Source organism: Salmo salar, chromosome ssa13, assembly GCF_905237065.1.
Source record: "Salmo salar chromosome ssa13, Ssal_v3.1, whole genome shotgun sequence".
Lineage (NCBI taxonomy): Eukaryota > Metazoa > Chordata > Actinopteri > Salmoniformes > Salmonidae > Salmo > Salmo salar.
Window position 1 is genome coordinate 35,980,526 of NC_059454.1, and position 26,357 is coordinate 36,006,882.

The window sequence follows — 26,357 nt, forward strand, 5'->3', positions numbered from 1 at the left end:
ATTGCGGTTGCCCTCCCCCTTGTCTTCAATGCGTTGGGGCATATTCATTACATTGATTCTGTTGTAAAACGTTTCTTAAACAGAACAAAAGGGGGCGGGATCTACCTGAATGTATCCATTAGAAACTCCCGTTGTAGTTGCAAAACCGAACGTTTGGAAACTGTTTGGACTAATGATTACACCCCTGGACTTCCAGTTCCGCTTGCATTTTTGTGCGTCGGAGAGCGAAAATGGGAGTAGAGATCGAGACCATAACCCCGGGTGATGGTATGGAACAATCAGCAAATATGATTAAATTGGCAAAGTGGATATAGCTAAATTCTAAATATGAAGTTGTTTACATAATGCCTGGCTAATTCTCACCCTTTCTTCAATTTTTTAGGCCAGACATTTCCCAAAAAAGGGCAGACATGCGTTGTGCATTATGTCGGTAAGTCAGCGAGCTAGCTAGCTGGTTAGCTTAGCTAGCTATTGTCAGTTGTCTACTTGCGTTGTCAACAATATACGTGTTGTGGTATTTGTCGGAAAATCTAATCAGCAAAGTTGATATAGTCTGATAAACTACGTAACAATTGCTACACCATTTTCTTATCTAATTAAAAGTAAGTCGTTTTTCTATGACGCGTAGCTAGTTCGTTAGCTATAATGGCTACATACACACCCTAACTAAACTAGCTAGCCAACACTAGCTTATAGCTTGCCAGTTTTCTGCTGAAAACCAGTGATAATTCATTATTGAGACGGGTGTTAACCAACCTTCCATTGTTGAATAGCTTTATTAGTTTACTGTGGATGTTTATTTATCCAGGGGATATGCATATCCATATGGATGCTATCAAACGGTAACTAGCTACAGTATTTGTGAGGGGACAAAAATGCAGGTAACGTTAGCTACACAGATCTATGACTTTCTCTCAATACTCTATTTCACGCAGGCTCACTGACTGATGGAACCAAGTTTGACTCATCCCGGGACAGAGGCACGCCTTTCAAGTTCAAGATTGGCAAGCAGGAGGTGATCCGTGGCTGGGAGGAGGGGGTTGGCCAGGTAAGGTTCTCCTGGGTGTGTGGCCCAGTTGGTAGAGCATGGCGTTTGTAATGCAGGGTTCAATTACCACGGGGACCAGTACGAAAAATGTATGTGCTCACTACTGTAAGTCGTGAGCCACTCTGGATAAGAGGGTCTGCTAAATGACTAAAATGTTAATGATTAAACCATTTGTTTCATTCATTTGGAAAATCAAAAAATGGGTTTAGGAGTGATTTGTAAGGATACAATGGGGGTGGTTGTTATTCAATGACATCTTCAAAATAGAACATATTTTGTTTCAGATGAGCGTGGGCCAGAGGGCGACCCTGACCTGCACGCCGGACTTCGCCTATGGCAGCAAAGGGCACCCTGGCATCATCCCACCCAACTCTACACTAATCTTTGATGTGGAGCTGATGGGCCTGGAGTGAAGCCTGTGTGCACTCGTTACGTGTTTAATTCCACTCAGATTTTCAGGGTGAGAGAATTCTACAATAATTGCACTCCACTGTTGGTGTTTAACTACAGAGTAGATTAGTGGTAAGAGCTTAAGAGCTCATAAGAATGTGTGTAACAAGCTTTGGTGCTCATCTCCCATAATCCCCTCTGTCGCATCTCTCCTGTTAACCACAGAACTATCCCTGTCCCCCTCTGCAGGTTGACTCCTATCTCGGGAACATGGAGGAAAAGGCTAAAGGAAGATGAATGCACTTGACTCCTGTAAAAGACTGTCTAATAGCTTCAGCACTTCACTCTCCTTTCCATTTAGATTCAAATGTGTTTTTGTCGCTTGCTTAATACCTTATCCTTGATGCTTGTCTTAGAACACCCTAACAAGTCATAGGCCATACCTTTCAGATATCATGTCATTTTATTCTGTTATGTATGTTTATGGTATTGTTTTTTTCTTTTTACTTCAAATTTGTAAGTTATGCCTGCCATCAGGGGTAGGTACAGACACAATTTGGGATAAAGTATCATTACACAAATATTACATTTGATCTCATTCTTGTGGCTCCGCGAGTGGCCTTCCTTTAGCAACTTTTTTGAAAATGTGGACATAATTGATTAAAAAAAAAAGACTGTTTACCTAAATGGATCGGGTAATGTAATTTGGATTACAGAAGTTGACTTAAATTAATATTAGTGATGTTTTGATATAGATTTTTTCTCAGTTGCATCAACTTTCTGTATAAAACACTGAATAGCATGGCACACACTCTGTTGGCAAGACCATATATATATATATAAAAATGTGTAATTAAAGGTCATTATTATAGTACAGAACTTGCAGAGTATGCTGACATGTATAGGCTCCTCTCAACAAAATTGGTCAATTTCCTATGGTGTGTTTGAATAAAATATCATCCTTTAAACACCCAGTAGGCATGATATTGTGTTTTTTAAAATAGGATAGAAAAATGTCTACATGAAATGTTACTTGCATCATTGTTTTTATTCTGTTGCACAGTATCTGAGAAATGGTTCTCCACTGTAGACCAATTCTAGTGATGCACTGAGAAGTGCTAAGGATATGTATGAAACCCTTTAGTAATCACAAGGGAATGCAACATTGAGAACCTTTGTGGGCCGAAGACATTTGCATTCACAGTACTGTTTCATTAGACCATTGCGTAAGATTTTGTTTGTTTAGTAAAGTTCTAAAAGCAAAACTTGATCTGTGATGAAAATGTTCTTCATACCCAGTACTACAGCACAGATTGTAAGGAACATCAGCAAACTATGGATATGTAAAATTGCCCCCCCCCAACACAATGAGTCAACTCTCACCCCATTGGTTAATAAAAATCAATTATATTCCTCATTAAGAGCTTTGGATATGTTCTAATAATGTCAAAAAGAGACTTCAAATGTTTTTATTTCATATCGATTCCCACATGTTTCTAATTCTCCCGAAGCAGACTTCAATAGATGACAAACCGACAAAGGCAACTTTCAGTTTATTTTCAAAGTGAAGAAATACATCCAGATCTATTTACACTTTGTATTCTACAGCTTTTTGTGCAATTTTATCAGCACTTTTAAAGACTTCATCATAGCTTTTTCTTATTGCTTTTGACCTCTGAATTTGAATAATTTAGAAGAATCTATCACTGTAGCATTAGCGGCATAATGTGGCTAAAAACTAGACTTGCATGGTTAATGTTTGATGAAATGTAAAGCCACTACAAACTTCAAGTAGTATAGTCCTAAAAGTGGAAAAAAGTGCAATGTTTGAAAGAAATATCTAGCCTTTTGAAAATAATTGATAATGTCCTAATATTGTAAATGTTGAAATTCAACAAATATATTTCCAACAAATACATACATAGCTGGCATTGTACTTGCTTTCAGCATTTGGACATGGATAGTGACAGTGCTAGTCTTATTCAGAATTTTACTCTTATCCTTGGACTATAAATACAATTAATGAAACCAGATGATAAATGTTTGATCCCTGAAAAGTAATAGATTCTCAATCTCCTGTTCGTTGTGCAAACATATCTACTTTTCTCATCCTCTGTTTTCTTGAGAAAATTATTTTTTCGAAGACATTCAACTAGAACTCCCACTCAGGTCCCTCATTCACTTAGCTCTAAAAGAAAATGTTGCTGATGTTTAACAAGGTGAACCATGTTCGCCCCAATTTCAAAGACAACGAGAAGATTCATGGAGAACACAGTACATCAAAGTGTTCAAGGTTCAAATGTAGCAGGTGTGTATTTGAAGGTTCTGTTTAAGGTGAGTTAATGGCAAAGGGTTGAACATTTCTCAGGGTTACATGCAATGAGTTGTGCAGTCATGGGAGCCACTGTAGACCAGTGGCAAAAAGTTTACGCAGGCTCACGCATTCCCCATCAAATCACTATTGTATTTGATTTCCTAGATAGTTAGGCATGATTACAAATCTAACAGAAACAGATCATGTAAATCTCAAGGTCATCCTCAAATCAGACACGTGGTAGGTGGAGAATAAAAAGCAATATAAGTTCAAGTCAAAATCAAAGTCTGATTGCTGTTCTGGCTGTGACTCATTAGAGGTTGGGGTTGCATGGTTGCTGTGAGGGAAGTCGGGGGCTAAGGAGTAAAGTTGTCAGATATTGGTCGCCCCATTCATGCTTGTGGGGCCACGGCCACGTCCCCCGCGTCGCAGAGAGTGAAGGGCCACAGCGCAGCAACCCCGTAGCAGAGAACCGATGTGGTACACAGGCATGACCTCCCGCGGGGCCCCATGACACAGCCAGGCCACTGTCGGCACCACCGGCATGGCCACTGCCAACAGGTCCACCAGGAAGTATCGGCTCCAGAAGTTCCGCTGGGGAGCACCGTCCTCTCCCTCTTCCCCTCCCACAACGTTTTCACCGTCAACTTCAACAGCCTCAACAGCTTCACCCTTCTCTTCATCCTCCACCCCTGTCACGCCTCCTTGCCTCTCTGGTGACAACATTGGCCCAGGCTTGGGCTGGCAGGTTTGGGCCACTGTTGGCATCATTGTCATCTCCACATGGCCATCTGAAGACAGTGGCTCTAGGTTGTAGGAGAGCTGGGGAGAAGGGGAGAAAGACAAGGAGGGAGGGAATGGCTGCGGGGGAGAGGAGGAAGACAAGGAGGGAGGGAACAGCTGTTGCTCTGAGTAGGCTGGGGTGATGTTGGTAGTTGCCAGGGAGATGATGCTGAGCTCCTCTCCCCCTCCTTCCTCTGAGACCCAGGTCATGGTGGGGCTGCAGGCCTGGGATCGGACCTCCGGTTTTGCCTCCCTCACGGGGATAGCAGCAGCTGCCACCACTGCAGCCGGGGGCTCCTCCTGGGGGAGGTGAAGGAAGAGGTGGTGATGAGGGAGGTAGGTGTGTCCACTGCACATGCAGCTGTTACTCAGGGAGTGGCAGGAGTGGGAGACGGGCAGCACAGCCCCTCCACTGCACAGCCTCTCGTAGGTGGAGGAGCGTGGCATGGTAGAGGAGGAGGGGCCGTGGACCAGGGCGGGGCCAGACGGGGTTTGCTGCTCTGACAGAAGGGCCGCCTCCAGTAGCAGGTGGGTCCGCCCCCTTTCTACCTGTGCCGCTGCACGCAGGTCAGGCTCTGGGGCGTTTCCATTGCGGTCCACATAGAGGGCCTCACTGCTCAGCCGGGTGTAGGCGGTGCTGCGGCTCAGGGTGCTGGCTGGGGAGCACCCACAGGAGCGAGACTTTGCAGGCCGGGGCCTCTGCGGTGAGAGGTATGGCTTTTTGTCATAGGGGGCTTTTTCTGGGGTGCCGAGGTTTGATCGTACTGTCTCCACGACCTCGTGCAGGTGCTGGATCTCCCTGCGCGCCTGCTTCAGAGCCAGCTGGGCCTCCACACGGTGACACTCTTCCACTATCCAGTCCTCCTGCATCCGACACAGCTGGGTCTTCATCTCAGCTATCTCACTGTCCCTGAGAGAGAAAGAGAGAGAAAAAGAGAGGTTGAGAGTATGTGGGCTACCTAGGGCAGAGAATAAATGTGTGGTATGCCTTAAAGACAGAATCTGCATTAGGGGAAACAGCACCACTGTCCACCCCAGCACTTTAGTTATTGTTTTGTGGACAAACCTGAGGTAAGGTGCGTCGAGCAGTGTGGCAAAAAAATGGCAGTACATATTCTGCTGTTCTATCACATGTACAATAATGTCAGAAGGGGAAAAACAGTGTTTGTTGTTTGCAGTAACTTCTTTGTTGTTGTAATATCCCAAACAGACGTGGCAGTTTCACCCCCCAAAAAATAGTGTTTGACCAGATACAATGCTATTTTACAGTAAACAAATTGACAACAAACTTTCGGCATGCTTATAGGGAAGGACATTCAACAAGCACAGCACTTACACAAATGACTGATGATTGGTTGAGAGAAATTGATGATAAAAAGATTGCGGGGGCTGTTTTGTTAGATCTCAGAGCGGGTTTTGACATTATCGATCATAGTCTGCTGCTGGAAAAAATGTATGTGTTATGGCTTTACACCCCCTGCTTTATTGTGGATAAAGAGTTACCTGTCTAACAGAAAACAGAGGGTGTTCTTTAATGGAAGCCTCTCCAACATAATCCAGGTAGAATCAGGAATTCCCCAGGGCAGCTGCCTAGGCCCCTTACTTTTTTCAATCTTTTCTAATGACATGCCACTGGCTTTGAGTAAAGCCAGTGTGTCTATGTATGTGGATGACTCAACACTATACATGTCAGCCACTACAGCGACTGAAATGACTGCAACACTTGACAAAGAGTTGCAGTTAGTTTCAGAGTGGCTGGCAAGGAATAAGTTAGTCCTAAAACTGAAAGCATTGTATTTGGGACAAATCATTCACTAAACCCTAAACCTCAACTTAATCTTGTAATAAATAATGTGGAAATTGAGAAAGTTGAGGTGACTAAACTGCTTGGAGTAACCCTGGATTATAAACTGTCATAGTCAAAACATTTTGATTCAACAGTAGCTAAGATGGGGATAAGTCTGTCCATAATAAAGCGCTACTCTACCTTAACAGCACTATCAACAAGGCAGGTCCTACAGGCCCTAGTTTTGTCGCACCTGGACTACTGTTCAGTCGTGTGGTTAGGTGCCACAAAAAGGGACTTAAGAAAATTGCAATTGGCTCAGAACAGTGCAGCACAGTTGGCCCTTGGATGTACACAGAGAGATAATATTCATAATATGCATGTCAATCACTCCTGGCTCAAAGTGGAGGAGAGATTGACATCATCACTACTTGTATTTATGAGAGGTATTGAAATGTTCAATCCACCAAGCTGTCTGTTTGAACTACTGGCGCACAGCTCGGACACCCATGCATACCCCACAAGACATGCCACAAGATGTCTCTTCACAGTCCCCAAGTCCAGAACAGACTAAGGGAGGCGCACAGTACTACATAGAGCCATGGCTACATGGAACTCTATTCCACATCAAGTAACTGATGCAAGCAGTAAAATTAGATTTTAAAAAACTGATAAAAATACACCTTATGGAACAGCGGGGACTGTGAAGCAACACAAACATAGGCACAGACATACACACACACACACAATAACATACGCACAATTTTTTATTTTCTTATATAACCTTTATTTAACTAGGCAAGTCAGTTAAGAACGCATTGTTATTTACAATGATGGCCTACTTTTGCTGTACCCCAGGAAGAGTAATGGGGATCCATAATAAATACAGTAGTCCATGAAGGATTCTAGATTTAAAAGGTGATGCAATAGAGAAGTCTTAGAAATACTATCCCAGGCCAGTTTCTGTAGTGAAATGCTAGACCATTACTGGATGTTGCTATTTTTGCAATGATAATGTGGTTGAATGCAACCGACAAGCTGGGTTGTGGAAGAGCCACTTCTATATCTACAATATGCTATTTTTAAACACGTCAGCCACTATTCTGCTTCTTTGTCACGACTTGTCACGACGCATCCCTTCAGACTCACCTGTGCTGCAGCCTCTGGACATTCTCCCTCAGCCTGGCTCGCAGGTGTCTGATACACACCTCCTTCTGCTGCAGCGGGGTGAGGTACTGCTCTGGTGTGGGGGGCCGAATCCCATGGTTATCACTGCAGGTTGCATGCTTCACCTGATGCCTGGGTTTGCATAGGGGTGTGAAAGAGAGTTTATAGTGATTATCAGTTATGCATCAGATGATCAGATAATGAACTGTAAAGAACTGTCATCATAAGAGAGGTTGAGGAAGAGGAATTTGTTTTCACTGGGGTGAGCAGCCTGCTTTATATCTTATGAGTAGATGTCAGTGGGGTTTTTATGCAAGCTCAGCACCTTTCGATTTTCATAATAAATTATGAATCTCAAGACTACATTACATTTTTTATTTGTCCTTTTATTGCAGGGCAGATGCTGCACCTTATTCTAAAAACATTTCCTGTTTTCTTCTGAATCATCTTTATTGCATGATATTTTGGCCTCGACCTAAAAAAACTATTCTTAAAACAAAATTATGTTTGCATGTGTCTTGCATATGATGTACAGATGCTCTGTTTTACTTAGGTGTGCCAGGATATGTCCGGGCTGTAGGACTACCCTCACTAGCCCTGCCGGGGTAAGTGTTGGTATTGGAGGCATCGATATAGGAATGGCACCCACTGCTAGTGGCCACTGGCCGCCTGTAACAGAGAGGCAATGTTAATGTTACATATTGATTGGACTTCTCTTCAGTCACTAAAATTAAGAAAACAAACAAAATCAATGCATTGTTTCCAACAACTCACACACTATACATGTGGCACTAAATTACCCTAGTATGCGTGTGCTTCTTGGTGCCGTCATTTTCATACATCATCGCTTTCACACATTAGCAAAAATACCATATAGGGAGAGAAGGGAGCAGCATTACCTGCGCTGACCTGCAGAGGGCTTCCGACTTTGAGGGAGTGACATGGGTGTGGACCACCTGCTGCTGGCTCCAAGAGGAAAACTAGGAAGATGGCTCAAAGATGGACTGCATAATACATAATGTACAAACATAGAGAAAACAGAATGGACATAGTCAGGAGGTAATCTGTTAAAAACTATTGTGGAAAAGCAATACATTTTGTGGACATTTTCTCTGCCTACCAGATTCCACTTTTAATCTCAGGTCAAGGACATAATCCTATGTCATCCCACTGGGCACATACTGGTTGAATCACTTACATTTTTGGTTGAGATGAAGACGTGAATGCAACATATACATTATTAATTTGTTGTCAACGCAACCAAATTAGCATTTTAAGGAAATGCATCTTCTGCTTGGATAGTTCCATCTGTGCTACTTAGTCTGGCTTTAATTCCAGTTTGTCTACAAATTGATAATTGATGTCCAGCTCAACCAAAAATATAAGTTAAAGAATAAGACTAAATCAAATCAAACTATAAATGCACTTAAAATAAAGTTTTATTTGATTTAGTCCTGTTCATTAAGTTTGATTATTAGTTGAGATGGAAATGTGAATCCAACATTAACGTTTTCATTTGCAGACAAACTGGAATTTGTTGACAGCCAAACACAACTCAATATCACTTTTTCAATACAGTAAATAGCCTATTAACTTGTTGACAAGTAAAAGAATGATATGTTGGATTCACGTCTCCAACTAAACCCCAAATAAAAGTTAAAGAATGCGATTAAGCCAGTGGCTCAGATGAAACTATTCTGCGTCAACCAAAAACAATTCAATAATATTTGTGTAATACAGTAAATAGCCTACAGTTAAGGCCATTTTACAAATGAATGTAACAGTATTTATTCAACCTTAAAATGAGTAACACATCCTTGGCCACATTTTTAGGTTAGCCTACTGTAACTATAAATGACTTCGTATGTAATCATAGAAAGCGTACATGTTCAACATAGCATGCAAAGGTCACAGGTCTGTGGAGATCTTCACAATTGCTTTTAATAATGTGCCTTAGAATCTTGAACAAATTGTTGTATAAATTCAAAATATCTGACATTGTATTCCCATTTCCCACTTTGTTGTGCTTTTAAAATGGTTGAAAGCGCAGATAATACATTTAGATGACAAATAAAGCAAAACATCTGAAATTGTTTTTCTATTGGAATTTGGTTTTGCTTTTAGATGGTTGAAAGCATAGTGATAACACATTGGGATATCAACAAACTTCTGGCAGTCTTTTTGAGTGGGTGAATAAAGGTTGAAATCTCATTGATCAACGTCTCAACCAAATATTACCCACATTTACACATTGAAATTATGTGGTGTGCCCAGTGGGATGGACTCAAATGGTGCATTAAAGAAACACATTCAACATAAAACAATGAAGTATTTTGACGGTTTGTTGTGGCCCTGCCTGCCCTGCCTGTTAGGAGACCATTGATGAGTAAACCAGTCTGGCTATCAGGAGCTCTTTAACAGATAAATAAGCCTTTCACAAGACAGACCAGGAAAGGCACAGGGCATTCTGTGAATTCATCGCCATCTCACTGCTGCACACGCCATCCCTGGAAACCACAGACAGATGGGAATAAACATATATCAAAATCCAATGAAGAGATGCAAACAGCAAAGGAAATAAAACTAAGCCAGCCCAACTGGGACAGGGACATATTTTAAAAAGTGCTGTGCAAAACAGGATTGCCTCATCAGCACGTCTGTGGCTGTGACTGAGCTGAGCAGCCTAGCTTTGCTGTACTATCATTGTTTTTAATCGATCTCAAACAATAATGGAGCAAAAAAAAGTATGATCAAAGCTAAAAACCCTGCTGAGCACAAAGCAGCGAATAAACAAAACAGCATACCTGTGATATGTCATGTTATATCGGTGTCTGTAGTCACTGTGTCAATGGGACAGTTGAGGACACAGTGCATTTGAGCAACACAGGAAAGTGGCAGAGGCAGGGCCTACCCTACAGTGCCCTTGGATAATGATTGAGGGGCCCCTGTGCAACAGGTGGTGGGGACACGCAATGTACTTCTTACGTAATAGTGAGCATCAGGCGGCATAACTGTAGGATGGTGAATTAACAGGTTGCATGTACGCCGTCTACGATCATTTGATTGACATGCAGTAATAGGCCTATGTCCGTAGTAGGCTACCTAGTTTTCGTGAAATTACTGAATAAAGTTGAGCATGGTGCTTTACATCATCTGCAGAATGCGAAAGGGCAAAGAGCGCTGTGATTTCGTCCTTGAACAAACTGAATATTGCCTTCACAATATTTTTTTTAGATAATAAAGCCGCGCGCAAGGTTGACGAATTGACAAGGAGCAGAAAGACATGCGAAATATCAGTTGCAGTTCCGTGCAACAGACATGGAAATTATAGAAAACAAATACTAGTCTACTATAGATTATATGCCAGTATAAATCTAAAAACAACATCCTACCAGCCAACATCATTTCCCGGTGAACCTAAACATCCCATCCAATGTTTAGAATCTTCGGGATGAGGCAGGAATAGCTGACAAACTAATTACGTCCAGGCTGTACCCTACATAGGCAACTGATAGGGGATATAATAAAAGCCTCCTCTCATGCAGCGATTACCCGACTGTGATCTCTGACATAACAGTACAGTAAAGATGACACGATTCCCAACATTTATGGTACCATATTTGCCAGGCCGATAAATAGTCCTACATCCTGGAGTAGAATTGGTCCCCGCAGGACTTCTGGTGGAATGCGTGAGAACCGTCACTAGTGGCATGTATCTGTACATGGATGCTGTGCTGCTGATGAGAATCCATGCCGAGCCCGCCATGAAGTGAACAGAGGCAATTGCGTAGGGTTACACTGCAACGGATTCTCTTAAAGAGACAGTGAATCATGCCGCATCATTCGGCAATTATCTAACACCTACCATTGCTGGGGATAGTCTGAGATAAAAGCTTGTTAGGCAGTCTATTTACAAGTGGCAAGGGCATAAGGGACAAGGACATGATCAGGGCAACAGCGATATAGGCATGTAGAATTCAATACACAGACTCATTCAAATCCTTGCCATTGTATCAGCATTACACATAAACGTATTAGTTCTTTATCCTATGGTGAATTTGTACTTCTTTTAATTGAGACTTTACACATTTTACATTAAGCCTCTTATCATTAAAATAAGATTCGCTGGGTATATTTACATACCTTTAAGAATAAAAACACAGTAACAAGTAAAAAAATTGCTTAGTTAAAAACACTACCAAAACCACCCTTATTACTGAAATTGGTAAATCTAAAAAATCTTAAGTCTATCAGCATAATAAATAACAAACCATATTACTCAAACAAGTAAAGCTAAAGCACCTGAACAAAATAACAGAACATTCATAAACTTTTACTGTGACCCAAATCAGACGATAACTCTGTCCAAATAATGTCTTGTAGCAAGCCTTGTTTTCTCATAAAGGGAGTGAGTGACTTACTTGGGGTTTGGCCCTGGGAGATACATTGAGGTATCATAACTATCTCAGTAGTGCTGGTAAGTGCTTTATGTCACAACCCAGTTTGGTCACTTTTATCGAAATTATATTTATTGGTGTATTCAGTTCTCAATCAGCGTCCATCCTCTGAGACGCTACCCTCCTAAGGTCCACATTTGATGAGGGTGTCAAGACCACTACAGAGTTTGTGCAGTTGTTGACAGAGCAGTGAGTCTAGGAACAAGGTGTCTTCATATCAAAACCTCCTCCTTCCTCCACTACGAGTCCTCCTCTACGTCTCATAGAACCTGGGTCCAGGAGTGGCTATAATGTCAGCGTAAGGCTCGCTTTGGTGCAGGTCAAGGGCCTGTTGTTTCTTCAGCACCAGAAGGCAGAAGAAAGTGGCTGCAGCCTGGGAGCGACTGTTCCTCTCACACAGCGTCTTCAGGCTGAACATGGCATTGCTGCTCTGAATCTGTTCAGGGATGTCAGGACAACATAGAACATGAACATTTTGTCTCAGGGATAGGTCAGTTTCTGTTTTATATGAAGGATAAATGTCAGATAAGGGAAAATCCCATCCCTGTTTGTTATAACACAACACACAATCGCAACAACTTCATTTCCACTGATTGTCCCCTAATCCTGCCCAATCCTCTTTAATATCCCTGTCCTCAGTGACTGAGGATTTCTGGATCAGATCGTAATCAAGCTAACAAGCTGACTAAATGTAAGAATGGATGCCCTGCTGCATAGGGGTATCAGGTTCTTACTTTGAGAGCATTTAGTAGTTTCTGTGCTCGGCTGGTCATCCTCTTCTCTTCAAAGTCATCCTGGCTGTCCACCATAGACTGTAGTTTGAGATAGCAACACATTACAGAGTGTACCATACATCACACCACACTCATGATGACCGTGTGTGTTTGTATGTGTGTGTAAGTGCGTGCAAGTGTGTGTGTGTGTGTGTGTATATACACAGTCAGGTCCAAAAGTATTTTGACAGTGACACAATTTGCATAATTTGGGCTCTGTACGCTACCACAACGGATTTGAAAGGAAACAATGAAGATGTGCTTCTAGTGTACTTTCATCATTAATTTAAGGGTTTTGTCAAAATTATTGTATGAACCGTGTAGCAATTACAACCATTTTAATACATCATTTTCGGGTCTGAAAAGTAAATTGGACAAACTAACAATCATAAATTGTGAATTTTAATACTTGGTCGCAAATCTTTTGCAGTCAATGACTGCCTGAAGTCTGGAACCCATAGACATCACCAGATGCTGGTTTCTTCCCTGGTGAAGCTCTGCCAGGCCTTTACTGCAGCTGTCTTCACTTCCTGCTTGTTCTTGGGGTCAGGTGATTGACTTGGCAATTGCAAAAAATTCCAAAAAAGTATTGGGTTGCTTTCACAGTATGCTTCAGTCTTGAAGGAGTTCCCACATATACTGAGCACTTGTTGGCTGCTTTTCCTTCATTCTGCGGTCCAACTCATCCCAAACCATCTCAATTGGGTTGAGGTCGGGTGATTGTGGAGGCCAGCAAAGCACCTCCACATTTTCCTCCACACTTCATGGTGGGAACCACACATGCAGAGATCATCCGTTCACCTACTCACAAAGACACTGCGGTTAGAATCAAAAATCTAAAATTTGGATTCATCAGACCAAAGGACAGATTTCCACCGGTCTAATGTCCATTGCTCGTGTTTCTTGGCCCAAGCAGGTCTCTTCTTATTGGTGTCCTTTAGTAGTGGTTTCTTTGCAGCAATTCGACCATGAAGGCCTGATTCACGCAGTCTCCTCTGAACAGTTGATGTTGAGATGTGTCTGTTACTTGAACTCTGAAGCATTTATTTGGGCTGCGATTTCTGAGGCTGGTAACTCTAATGAACTTATCCTCTGCAACAGAGGTAACTCTGGGTCTTCCTTTCCTGTAGCGGTCCTCATGAGAGCCAGTTTCATCATAGCACTTGATGGTTTTTGCAACTGCACTTGAAGAAACTTTCAAAGTTCTTGAAATTTTCCGTATGGACTGACCTTCATGTCAAATTAACTTTTAAGAAGGCACACTTGCTAATTGAAATGCATTCCAGGTGACTACCTCCTGAAGCTGGTTGAGAGAATGCCAAGAGTGTGCAAAGCTGTCATCAAGACAAAGGGTGGCTATTTGAAAAATCTCAAATATAAAATATTTTGATTTGTTTCACACTTTTTGGGTTACTACAGGATTCATGATTCCATACAATGTAGAAAATAGTAAAACTAAAGAAACCTTTGAATGAGTAGGTGTTCTAAAACTTTTGACTGGTAGTGTATATGCGTGTCTATGGGTGTATTCAAAGCATGTGAAAGCACCTGTGTGTTCCGTGTCACAGTCGATGGAGTTTCCCTTTCCATTCCAGAAGGATGAACATGCATGGAATCCTCAGACGGGAGCTCAGTGTGAGAGACTGCCAACCTACTCCCATCCTGAGAGACAAGAAAGAGGGGGAAATGAGAAAGAGGGAACAAGGAAAGTTGTCAGACAAAGTTAGACAATAGGATAACCTTGTTGAATAAAGGTTATATGAAGTATTTTGTATGGTGAAAAGGCATATTTTGTGTTCATGTTGAGCTCTTTACATGTACTGCGTCCCAGAGGTATTCAGGTGGGTTGTCATTCCCATAGTGGTGCAGAGGAGTGAGCTCCACATTGTGTCCAATTCTCTCAGGATCCATGGTCTCATGCAGGACACTAAGCAAGGTGCTCGCATCTGTTTCCACTGTACAGAGACACATAAAATGTATAAACCCAAATAGGAAACATAACAGTTCAAAGGTAATGGGGTCCGGGGGCACTTTAATTCTCCCAATTTCATATAATGTAATGGCTAGCGTAATGTTCTCAGACGATAATTGCAATAACATGGTGTTGCTCTCTGTAAATATGACCTCCTACCCTCATGTCTCTCCTCTCTCATCTCTTCGTGATCGTCTTCATTGACCACTCCATCTGTTTTCCCACGAAACACATCCCTGGAATAGAGCTGCAGAGACAGAATGGGGGCAGTTGTTGAACCAAAATGCACTGCTGCTATACATCACTGGTTACAGATGTGAATTAAATTTCCTCACTTAAGTGTGGAATACAATATGTATCTATTGTAGGTATGAATGAGGTGGAACAACATTCTTAAGCTAAACCTGTATTTTTTTATGGAACAGATGAGATAAACATTACAGGTAAATATGTCAACCTACATTTGACTGATGGGACAGATGTTAATTTCACACCCTGCTTACCTGTTGCAGGTGTGGATGAATGACAGGGGCACAGAGGTGACTAAAAAGCCTGTCCACCCCGCCACTCTCTTTCCATTGCATGAGTTGGCGGGTAGGAGGTGCGATGTCCAGTGGAGCAGTGAGATCTGAGTAGTCAGAGAGTTGCTCCTTGATGGCCTGGTTGGACAGCTCCTTGGCCTGGTCCACCACCAGTCTCCTTCTCCTCTTCCCCTTCTTCCGCTCTAAGGTTGCTAAGGAAGCGGAAGGCAAACAGAAGGTTTAACTCCAATGGCTTACCTATGCTTTTCACACAAGTTTCCACCGCAGGTAATAAGTAACAGGATGATGTGTTACTTATGGCTTTGATGTGTGTTAGAGGTTGTGCCCAGTTAGATAATTGTGTGTTTGAAGGACAGTAAATGTGTTTATGAAAATGGCCTTGTTGGGGTGTAAAGATGTTGCGTGTCAGGCAGCTAAATAGTTACGCGTAACAGTGACAGGCTCCAGAGCGAAGCCCTCCTCCTCATTGCCCAACAGAGTTGTATCATTCAGGACAGGGTGATCCTCCTCCATGGGTACAGAAGTAGTAGAGCTGTCTGGACGACCTGCAAGGTTTTGGAATAAAGGCCATGCCGTCTCAGTCTACTAATGTGATACCATAAAGTAGCCATGGACAGCATACAATGGATTAATATTATACTGTATAATGCAATAATGATGAAGCAAGCACCCCATTTTGGGAAAAGTTCCAGCATCGGAAAAATCGAATTTACTTGCTGCAAAGTTAACAAACTGAAAATGGCACCTGAAAAATGAAAGGATCATTTTCCAGTATGCACTGCCACTTGCTGCCAGAGAGGGCACTTCAACACTTGCACAAAGTAGAACCAAATTTTTAAAAATAATTAAACCAAGATCACAGCCTGTCGTTTCAAGTGGGAACAAAGGAGCCATAGCCGGCAGAACAAGCAAAGAGGTGGACAGAGCCAAGCATGAGCTAGCGAGATCCGAATGGCGCGTTCTAGCCTGCATTTGCATATTTACGTTGGGGAACGCCTAGTCTGTGAAGTGCGTGTGCAATAATTCAATTGAACTTTGCACTCCTAAACAACGCTTTAAAAAAAAAAATAATGTTTTACTTTGGCAAAGGGTAAAGTCTACAAAACTTAGTCCACTCTGTTCATAACAGATTGTAGTTTTGGGAACAGAAAACTGTATTGAGATCAAATGTTTCATCGACAAGTAAATTAACAGAATGTCGGCCAAAATCCATCTCGTTCCATCTTCTCCCACTGCCGGCCACTGGGCTTCCTCTCACTACTATATTTGGTAGTGAGTGGAAACGCCAAGTGGATGCTTCACATTTATACATCCAGTGAAATATCTGTCTTGTTGTTCTGTGGTAGAACTGTGGTCTCATACAGATGGAGACACCTTCATACCAATATCTACAGTTACACTGAATATTTAGACAGGGTTAGAAGTTTCCTAAAAGACAGAAGCAAAATAAACACAAAATTACCTTCTTGGTTAACATCCATCAGAGCAGTCTCCGGCAACATATTTTGTTGTTCAGCTTCTAAAAAATCTGTCAAAACAGCATGCTCACTGGAACTGGCTATAAAGTCTACACAGGATTTGGAAAGGAATTTGAGACGTTGTCTAGGTTTGCATATGAACATACTTGATGTGTTCAGATGTGGAACCGATATGTTATCTTAAAGTGAATCTGCTCCTGAGAGTTCAGGTCAGGATGCAGGGTTGGGGAGTAACGGATTACATTTAGAAAGTAACCTACCTAACCCTGTCAGGACGTCACCCAGGATGTCCAAGCCTGTGTTCTCATCGCCAAAAGCATCCCCTTGCTGGGCCAGGCTTAGGAAACTCACGTCTAACATGCCCCCTTGGTGAGACTGGGTCTCATCACCTAAAATGTTTTGATACAGAGTAAGTCAACGAAAGTTACTGACAGCAATGTGAGTGAAGGAGAGAAAGGTGGGCTATGGCGAGAAGGCAAGATAAAACGAGGGTTTTGAAAGTGAGGGTAAACTAACTTTGAGGGAGACACAGGCAGGTACTGTGGAGTAGCAACCCTAACACATACCAAAGTCCTCAAATGTGAGAAAGCTATTTCCAAAATCCTCTTTGAGGGTGATGTCCTCTGTTCGGCACTGATTCAGTGAAAAATGATCCACAACACCTATGGCACTAGGGTCAGAGAGAGGAGAGAACATAACAAATTACTTTTTGATACAAATACTGTGATGTGATGCATCCACACCCCCACGATCTACTGAAACTAGCCTAAATGGAGTATTGGGTGAATATCTTTTTGCTTTGAATGTGAGCGGGTGAAACGAGGAGATAAAGAAAAACAAAAGTACTTTGCGTCTGGTAGCTGGGAATCGAAGTCAGTGAAATCCTCCATTAACGTGATTGCTTTAAGTGTGGCCTCCAGTGCCTCAACAGGCATGTCAGTCTGTCCTGATGGTGACACAACAGAAATACATGTATCATTTGATACAAAACTTCAGCTGATATATTCTTCTAATGACCAGAATAACATGGAGTTACTGTCCTTAAAATGTTCACTTTGACCACACAAAAAAGATATCTGGCTAACCTGGTCTGAAGGCCACTTTGATTTTGACAACAGCATCATTGCAGTCAGCAAGGAGATATTTGGCTTTTCTGAAGTATATCCTCACTATTCCCAGGAGTAGGTGGCCAGAAGTTCGTAAGCCGATCTTTATCTAAAAATGATTGCACACAAGCAGAGACAAACAGAGGCAGATCTAAGTTATATCAGTCATTTAATCGTGATGTGCTCATTGTGTGGCTACCGGTATCAGATGTTTTTTTTTGTACAGACATTGAGACAAAAAAAAGCATTGAAGTAGAAAACGAGTACATGATAGTGAGCTAACATCGGCCCAACAAGTTAAAACAGAGGCAAACACATTTCATCCCATTGTTTGTACACGTTTGAGGACAGAACAAAGTATAGCTTACCTGTGGGGAGATTATGTCTTTGATGGTGCTCTCCAAATTGCATTCAAACACATGAGTTTTGGTGATTTTCCGCTCCCAATGAGCTGCTAACCAAATTTTGGCCAGAGGCCCGCGCTTGGATGTGAAGAGCTGAGTATAGAACATCATGGTGAAAGCCTTGGCTTGGTGGTCTATCACTTAACTTAGTCCTCGACCTGTTGATAACTGCGGGGGTTGTTTGATAAGAACATAAAGTTGGTTAATTTGATATGGCACAATTCACTTGCAAATTATTTTTTTCAACAAGCATTCGCTAGCTAGCTTCAAGATTGCCAGCTGACTATGAAAACGCGCCACTTTGTCGAAAGCGTCGTTGACAACGAGCTACAGCTAACCTTTGACGTTACTACATGGTCAGCTAGCAAATTAATTAACTAGCTAGTTACTGTAGCTGAAGAGAGAAAGGTTCAATTTCTGAACAACGTTAGCCCCGTTTTCAGATAAAATACAATACCTCGATACTCACACGTTTAAGTCCAAAGTAAGCCTGACGGTGGTAACACGTTGAAAAGCTAGGTAGCGATGGCGCGAGATAACAATATTAGCCCGCTTATTTGGCACAAGCATGTCACGAGTGGAGCAACCGGTCTAAGCAAAGTGATAGTTATCAATTTAGCTACAACATGGTTCGGTGAGATTTCAACGTTTTTATCAAATACAGTACCTTTGTGTTTTAATGCTTGATTGTATGGAGGGTGATCGGTGCCAGTTCGAAAATGCAATGCTTAACCGTTAAATAGGAATGTGAAAATGATACATACGTTTATGTTTTCATATCAGTGCGCATGATTCATGCCACAATGAAATTGTGATATTCAAATAAAAAACAAATATGGCATCTGACATTCGAAATTAAAATGGAAAATGGTTAAACAGAAAAGAATATATGGAAATGTGCTGTTTTCATTTCCCAACTACCCAATAGAGCGTTTTCTCTTTTAATTTACATTTTCAAAGTGTATGCAAATTGTTCATAGAGGCTAGAACCAGGAGAGCAACACCATCATGCAGTGATACATCCTTGCCATGTCACTCTCTCTGTGCATTGATTTTAGACTAGTGTGACTGACAGGGTTCGAACCTGGTGTACTCTACACTAGAAGAACATCTTAGCCAACTAAGCCAAAGCCTAGGCAGTTTAGCTTGGAGAGCCAATGCAAGTTTTTGGGTGTCAGGCAAAGTTACTCAACACTAGGCAAAGTTACTCATCACATGTGCATGGTCATCAAACCACTTCTTCCTGGTTTATTGTTCATATGATGAGCAACCTTGCCTGATATCTGAAGAGTTGCATTGGCTATAGGCTTTGGTTTAGTGGGCTAATGTGCTCTTCTGATGTGCAGACTACCCTTATTTGAACCCTGTCAGTCACATTTGTGCCATGGCTCAGATGGGTATCTGCGAGGAGGAGGAGGTCAAAGGATGGTGAATTGTAACTGAGGTGGTTCAGTTACCACACATGTATGATGAGTAGGCCTAACCTTGCCTGAGACCTGAAGAGTAGCATTGGCTCCCTGAGTCTATGCCTAGGCTTCAGCTTTGCAAGGCTATGCTTTTCTGGTGCGTAGGAGACCTGGGTTAGCACCCTGTGTGTTGGTTATACTAGTCAAATCAATGTACAGAGAGCCCGACATGGCTAAGATGTACCACCACATGGGGGTGTGGTGTTGCTCTCCTGGCTCACACCTCCAAGAAGCTATTTGCATGCACTATGAAAATGGAAACTGAAAAGAGAAAATGCTTAATTGGGTAGTTGTAAAATGAAAACAGACACTTTCAAATTCTCTTTGCACATTACATTTTTGATTTTCTGTTTACCATTTGGATTTTTACATTTACCATTTTTATTTAGAATTTCTGTTTACCATTTCAAATTTTAAATGAACCATATTCGATTGTAATTTAATTTTGCATAAAGCACTAAATAAACTTCAGTTAGTGCTAAATACGGCTGCTAGAATCCTGACTAGAACCAAAAAATTTGATCATATTACTCCAGTGCTAGCCTCCCTACACTGGCTTCCTGTTAAGGCAAGGGCTGATTTCAAGGTTTTACTGCTAACCTACAAAGCATTACATGGGCTTGCTCCTACCTATCTTTCCGATTTGGTCCTGCCGTACATACCTACATGTACGCTACGGTCACAAGACGCAGGCCTCCTAATTGTCCCTAGAATTTCTAAGCAAACGGCTGGAGGTAGGGCTTTCTCCTATAAAGCTCCATTTTTATGGAATGGTCTGCCTACCAATGTGAGAGACACAGACTCAGTCTCAACCTTTAAGTCTTTACTGAAGACTTATCTCTTCAGTAGGTCCTATGATTAAGTATAGTCTGGCCCAGGAGTGTGAAGGTGAACTGAAAGGCTGGAGCAACGAACCGCCCTTGCTGTCTCTGCCTTGCCGGTTCCCCCCTTTCCACTGGGATTCTCTGCCTCTAGCCCTTTTACAGGGGCTGAGTCACTGGCTTACTGGTGTTCTTCCATGCCGTCCATGGGAGGGGTGCGTCACTTGAGTGGGTTGAGTCACTGACGTGGTCTTCCTGTCTGGGTTGGCGCCCCCCCACTTTTAACCAAATTGTCATGACTATTATTATAGCCTACATGAAAAAGTAAGCATTATTGACACTGAAAATCTGCTGTGTCTGATCCCATGTAGACCTGCCACCTCCTGCCACTGTGCCCTTGATCAAGGCACTTAGCCCCCCACATATAACTGCACTGTTAGTCACATCTTGTCAACATGTGGTAAACCTTCCATCTGGAGAGCTCCTGGTTGTGCAGGCTTGTCTTTAACATTACAACCAAATAATTTTGTCTTTCTAAACTGATTCCCTCATTCAATAAATCAGGGATCAAATGGATAAGGTAGGAATCGCATCTTTCCTACGGTGCAGATTTATTTAGTCTCTACAGTGCCGGTGGAATGGCAACAACAAAATTAACACTTAGTTAGCTATAGTTAACTAGCGAGATAACTGCTACAAGTTATGTTTTGAATTGGTGATCTAGTTACTCTGTCTGTCATTATTTTATACCTGCTGCTGAAATGTTGTACTCTCTCTCCTCAGGCAATGGCCCACTCACACTGGCACGCAGCACCACAGACATGCACTGAAGGCTCATTCCGATAATGGCTGAAATGTAGTTTTTTTAATTGATTGATCATATTTAAGTATGCTTTCATGAATTACATTAACAACAATTATGAAACTAATTTCCATTACTTTTCATGACCTTACAAACCCTAATTTGACAACTTGGAACAGCGCATCATGCCATTCATTTTGACACATTTTCAATCTGTGCAATCTCGAACAGCATACTGTCACTCACAGATTCACAGACTAGCTGCAAATCAAATTTAACAAAGCGGAATCAGGAAATGAGTGCCCACTCACCATTGCTATTCAATGAAAATCCCGCCTTCATTCTGCTTTGATCAACCTTTTTTTGCCTCTGTGTGTGAATCTGGGCAAGTGATAGGCTACTTTATTTTTTATAGAGGAGCTGGTACATTCCCCCAAATTAGAAGTGCCAATACGGCGTTCTGGACAGCTCCAACCCAAGTCAAGCACTGGATATTACAATAAAAATGTATTTATCATTTTCACATTCCTATTTAGCATTTAAGCATTGCATTTTTGAACTGGCACTGATCACCCTCCATATAATTGTAAGTATTAGCTAATCCAAAAATGTATTACCCTGAAGTACAGGAAATCTTATGAACTTGAACAGATCATGTTTTGTAATGTCAAAATTGTGTGTGAGCGTTAGTGTGCCAGCGCCAACTAAAAAGTTGACAGTGGCTCAACTCTAAAACAAATAGAAACTATTTGATCATCAAATCCAAAGTTTGATGCTGTTTATTAAATCATTTATAATAGCTAAATTGATTTAATTGAACTAGTTTTGTTTTGGCATGTGATGTTTATTTAATTTCTTCACTCCCTGTTATAACCAGCTGGGGGAAGTGTTACTCTGTTGCCTGAACTAAAACCAAGACTGTTTTAGTCTGTTTCCATTCTCTTTTATAATAACTCTAGTAGTGTTTTGTGTTCTCCTCAGGGCCATAGAAACTCTGTATTGTTTCTTAGTTTGACAAAATTGTAAGAAGTTTCCCTCTACTATTTCCGCTATGAAATACAGTATCCCAAAAGCAAACGAAATAGCATCACCCACTGAGGAACTCAAATAATCCCCTAAAACATAATACTACCTGAAGGAGTCTAGGCTACCCGTAATGTGAGCAGGACAGCCCTTACTGTCATACTTATTACATAACTTACAGTTACATAAATCCCGGGGGAAATGGAATTACTAATTTGCACACACACACTCTAACTCCCAAAAGCACACACACACACCAGAGCAGAAATGCCCCCCAGTATCTGCTGAGGCGGGGACAGCAGGATTAGAAATAAACACAGCAAAATAAATGTGTGTTGTGTGCTATCTGGGTGCCTGGAGCAGTGGCAAAACTCTATAACAGCTGGTGAAGCAAATCTTTGAAGAGGCCCCAAACCAAACTACCCACTATAATGACCAGAGGGTTTCATCAAAGAAAGAGGGAAAGAGATAGATCGGGAGAGAGTAGAGAGGGGGATGATAAAGAGGGAAAAGAAAGAGCAGTTGTGAGAGGGAGGGAGTGAACCATGATGAGGGCAGGGAGTGAGTGGGATACAAGCCTTTTATGGTGCACTGCTGCAGTTCCAGTAGAAACTAATGTAAAATAGATGGATCTTCAGCTTTGATTATAATAAGTAACAAGGCATTTTACAGAAACTAGTGTGACTGTCTGTTTCACCTGATTTTAATTTCCACCATGTTCATGACTCTTTCCTGTACTAATGTGAGCATTTTAACAATGGTATAGCTTGTGCAGCATGTAGGCATGAAAAAATACAAAATCATGTAAAAGTAGCCAATCAAATGTTGAGCATCACTTTGTGTTCGCTACGTCTGTTTGTTATGTAATTGCATCACTGTGAACCACTCATTATTATTATTAGCCTGTCAGTATCACGGCTCAAGGTAAGACCCAAGTGCAGACTGTGTGAATGTTTACAATGTTTATTGTAACAACAGGGGCAGGCAAACGACAGGTCAAGGCAGGCAGGGGTTGATAATCCAGAGTAGGAGCAAAGGTACAGGACTGCAGGCAGGCTCAGTGACAGGCAGAGTTCAGTAATCCAGGGGTGGAGCAAAGGCAGAGTTATCAGAGTTGGTACAGCCACCTGGTTTCTTCATGCATCGCGCCGACAGAAACAAACATCTCTCTGGTAAGAAGAAGGGCGGGTGTGTATGCCTTATGATTAAAGAGATGTGGTGTGATCATAACAACATACAGGAACTCAAGTCCTTTTGTTCACCTGACCTAGAATTCCTTACAATCAAATGCCAATCGCATTATCTACCAAGAGAATTCTCTTCGATTATAATCACAGTCGTGTATAACCCCCCCAAGCAGACACATCGACGGCCCTGAAAGAACTTAATTGGATTCTATGTAAACTAGAAAACACATATCCTGAGGATGCATTTATTTTAGCTGGGGATTTTAACAAGGCTAATCTGAAAACAAGCCTCCCTAAATTTTATCAGCATATCGAATGAGCGACCTGGGCTGGCAAAACCCTCGATCATTGTTATTCTAACTTCCCGCGACACATACAAAGCCCTCCCCTGCCCTCCTTTCGGAAAATCTGACCACGACTCCATTTTGCTGCTCCCAGCATATAGACAGAAACTAAAACAGGAAACGCCCATGCTCAAGTCTGCTCAACGCTAGTCCAATTAATCGGATTCCACGCTTCAAGATTGCTTCGATCACGTGGACTTGGATATGTGCCGCATAGCGTCGGACAACAACATTGATGAGTATGCTGATTCGGTGAGCAAGTTTATTGGCAAGTGCATCGGTGATGTACCCACAGCGACTATTAAAACCTTCCCCAACCAGAAACCGTGGATTGATGGCAGCATTCGCGCAAAACTGAAAGCGCGAACCACGGCTTTTAATCAGGGCAAGGCAACCGGAAACATGACCGAATACAAACAGTGTAGCTATTTCCTCCACAAGGCAATCAAACCAGCTAAGCGTCAGTATAGAGACAATGTAGACTCTCAATTCAACGGCTCAGACACGAGGGGTATGTGGCAGGGTCTACAGTCAATCACGGACTACAACAAGAAAACCAGCCCACTCTCGGACCACGATGTCTTGCTCCCAGACAAACTAAACAACGTTTTTGCTTGCTTTGAGGACAATACAGTGCCACCGACACGGCCCGCTACCAAAACCTGCGGGCTCTTTCACTGCAGCTAACGTGAGTAAAACATTGAAACGTGTTAACCCTCGCAAGGCTGCCGGCCCAGACGGCATCCCTAGCCGCGTCCTCAGAGCATGTGCAGACCAGCTGGCTGGTGTGTTTATGGACATATTCAATCGATCCTTATCCCAGTCTGCTGTTCCCACATGCTTCAATAGGGCCACCATTGTTCCTCTTCCCAAGAAAGCTAAGGTAACTGAACTAAATGACTATTGCTCCGTAGCACTCACTTCCGTCATCATGAAGTGCTTTGAGAGACTAGTCAAGGACCATATCACCTCCACCCTACCTGACACCCTAGACTCACTCCAATTTCCTTACCGCACCAATAGGTCCACAGACGACGCAATCGCAATCACACTTCACACTGCCCTAACCCATCTGGACAAGAGGAATACCTATGTAGGAATGGTGTTCATCGACTACAGCTCCAAACTCGTCATTAAGCTCGAGACCCTGGGTCTCGACCCCGCCCTGTGCAACTGTGTCCTGGACTTCCTGACGGGCCGCCCCCAGGTGGGACAGTAGTGGAGAAGGTGGAAAGTTTTAAGTTCATCGGCGTACACATCACGGACAAACTGAAATGGTCCACCCACACAGACAGTGTGGTGAAGAAGGCGGAGCAGCGCCTCTTCAACCAAAGGAGGCTGAAGAAATGTGGCTTGTCACCAAAAACATTCACAAATCTTTACAGATGCACAATCGAGAGCATCCTGTCGGGCTGTATCACCGCCTGGTACGGCAACTGCTCCGCCCACAACCGTAAGGCTCTCCAGAGGGTAGTGAGGTCTGCACAACGCATCACCGGGGGTAAACTATCTGCCCTCCAGGACACCTACACCACCGATGTCACAGGAAGGCCAAAAAGATCATCAAGGACAACAACCACCCGAGTCACTGCCTGTTCACCCTGCTATCATGCAGAAGGCGAGGTCAGTACAGGTGCATCAAAGCTGGGACCGAGAGACTGAAAAACAGCTTCTATCTCAAGGCCATCAGACTGTTAAACAGCCATCACTAACATTGCGTGACTGCTGCCAATATACTGACTCATCTCTAGCCACTTTAATAATTACATATTGGATGTAATAAATGTATCACTAGCCACTTTAAACAATGCCACTTTATATCATGTTTACATACCCTACATTACTCATCTCATATGTATATACTGTACTCTATACCATCTACTGCATCTTGCCTATGCCGTTCGGCCATCGCTCATCCGTATATTTTTATGTACATATTCTTATTCATTCCTTTACACTTGTGTGTATAAGGTAGTTGTTGTGAAATTGTTAGATTACTTGTTAGATATTACTGCATGGTCGGAACTAGAAGCACAAGCATTTCGCTACACTCGCATTAACATCTGCTAACCATGTGTATGTGACCAATAAAATGTGATTTGAGTGGTCAGGCAGGCTCGGCATCAGGACAGGCAAGGGTCAAAACCAGGAGGGCGAGAAAAGAGAAACTGGAAAAGGCAGGGTTTGAGACACAAAACACTGGTTGGCTTGAACAAACAAGACAAACTGGCACAGACAGACAGGAAACACAGGTATAAATACCCAGAGGATAAGTGGGGAAGATGGGCGACACCTGGAGGGGGTGGAGACAAGCACAAGGACAGGTGCAACAGATCAGGACGTGACAGTCAGCTTTGATAAAGTCAGAGGGGTTTTGCTGTAGCCCTTAAGAAACACAACACTCATACAGAATTACTTGTTTTCATACTAAATGCTAGTTCCTGCTAATTCCTGTTCTCTCTGAATCATCTCAGGTCAAACCGGTGGAAAGATG

General features: G+C 42.4%; 3 protein-coding genes across 6 annotated transcripts; 1 reads left to right on the top strand and 2 right to left on the bottom strand.

Annotated features, from left to right (window-relative positions):
• Positions 1-134: 134 nt before the first annotated feature.
• On the top strand, positions 135-2,412 carry LOC106567228 (peptidyl-prolyl cis-trans isomerase FKBP1A). Its single transcript, XM_014136267.2, has 5 exons — positions 135-267; positions 383-430; positions 936-1,048; positions 1,333-1,508; positions 1,688-2,412. The coding sequence occupies exons 1-4, from the start codon at positions 231-233 to the stop codon at positions 1,459-1,461; spliced, it is 327 nt and encodes a 108-aa protein (XP_013991742.1). The 5' UTR covers positions 135-230; the 3' UTR covers positions 1,462-1,508; positions 1,688-2,412.
• A 562-nt stretch (positions 2,413-2,974) lies between these two features.
• On the bottom strand, positions 2,975-11,453 carry snpha (syntaphilin a). 2 transcript variants are annotated; one of them, XM_014136264.2, is made up of 5 exons: positions 11,104-11,453; positions 8,388-8,492; positions 8,038-8,157; positions 7,471-7,620; positions 2,975-5,445 (listed from the first exon to the last, which is right to left on the bottom strand). In XM_014136264.2, the coding sequence occupies exons 2-5, from the start codon at positions 8,429-8,431 to the stop codon at positions 4,125-4,127; spliced, it is 1,635 nt and encodes a 544-aa protein (XP_013991739.1). In that variant the 5' UTR covers positions 8,432-8,492; positions 11,104-11,453; the 3' UTR covers positions 2,975-4,124. The 2 variants fall into 2 exon arrangements, with proteins under 2 accessions (XP_013991739.1, XP_013991736.1); XM_014136261.2 differs by lacking the exon at positions 11,104-11,453 and having other exon boundaries at positions 8,388-10,083.
• Positions 11,454-11,805: 352 nt separating this feature from the next.
• Positions 11,806-19,002, bottom strand: LOC106567227 (double-strand-break repair protein rad21 homolog). 3 transcript variants are annotated; one of them, XM_014136266.2, is made up of 14 exons: positions 18,888-19,002; positions 18,185-18,388; positions 17,796-17,925; positions 17,557-17,656; positions 17,277-17,380; positions 16,971-17,099; positions 16,695-16,760; positions 15,658-15,777; positions 15,194-15,423; positions 14,850-14,937; positions 14,534-14,673; positions 14,267-14,380; positions 12,680-12,757; positions 11,806-12,381 (listed from the first exon to the last, which is right to left on the bottom strand). In XM_014136266.2, exons 2-14 carry the CDS (start codon positions 18,329-18,331, stop codon positions 12,199-12,201), a joined length of 1,629 nt encoding a protein of 542 aa, XP_013991741.1. In that variant the 5' UTR covers positions 18,332-18,388; positions 18,888-19,002; the 3' UTR covers positions 11,806-12,198. The 3 variants fall into 3 exon arrangements, with proteins under 3 accessions (XP_013991741.1, XP_045549173.1, XP_013991740.1); XM_045693217.1 differs by lacking the exon at positions 18,888-19,002 and adding an exon at positions 18,692-18,873; XM_014136265.2 differs by lacking the exon at positions 18,888-19,002 and adding an exon at positions 18,678-18,873 and having other exon boundaries at positions 11,807-12,381.
• Positions 19,003-26,357: the final 7,355 nt, after the last annotated feature.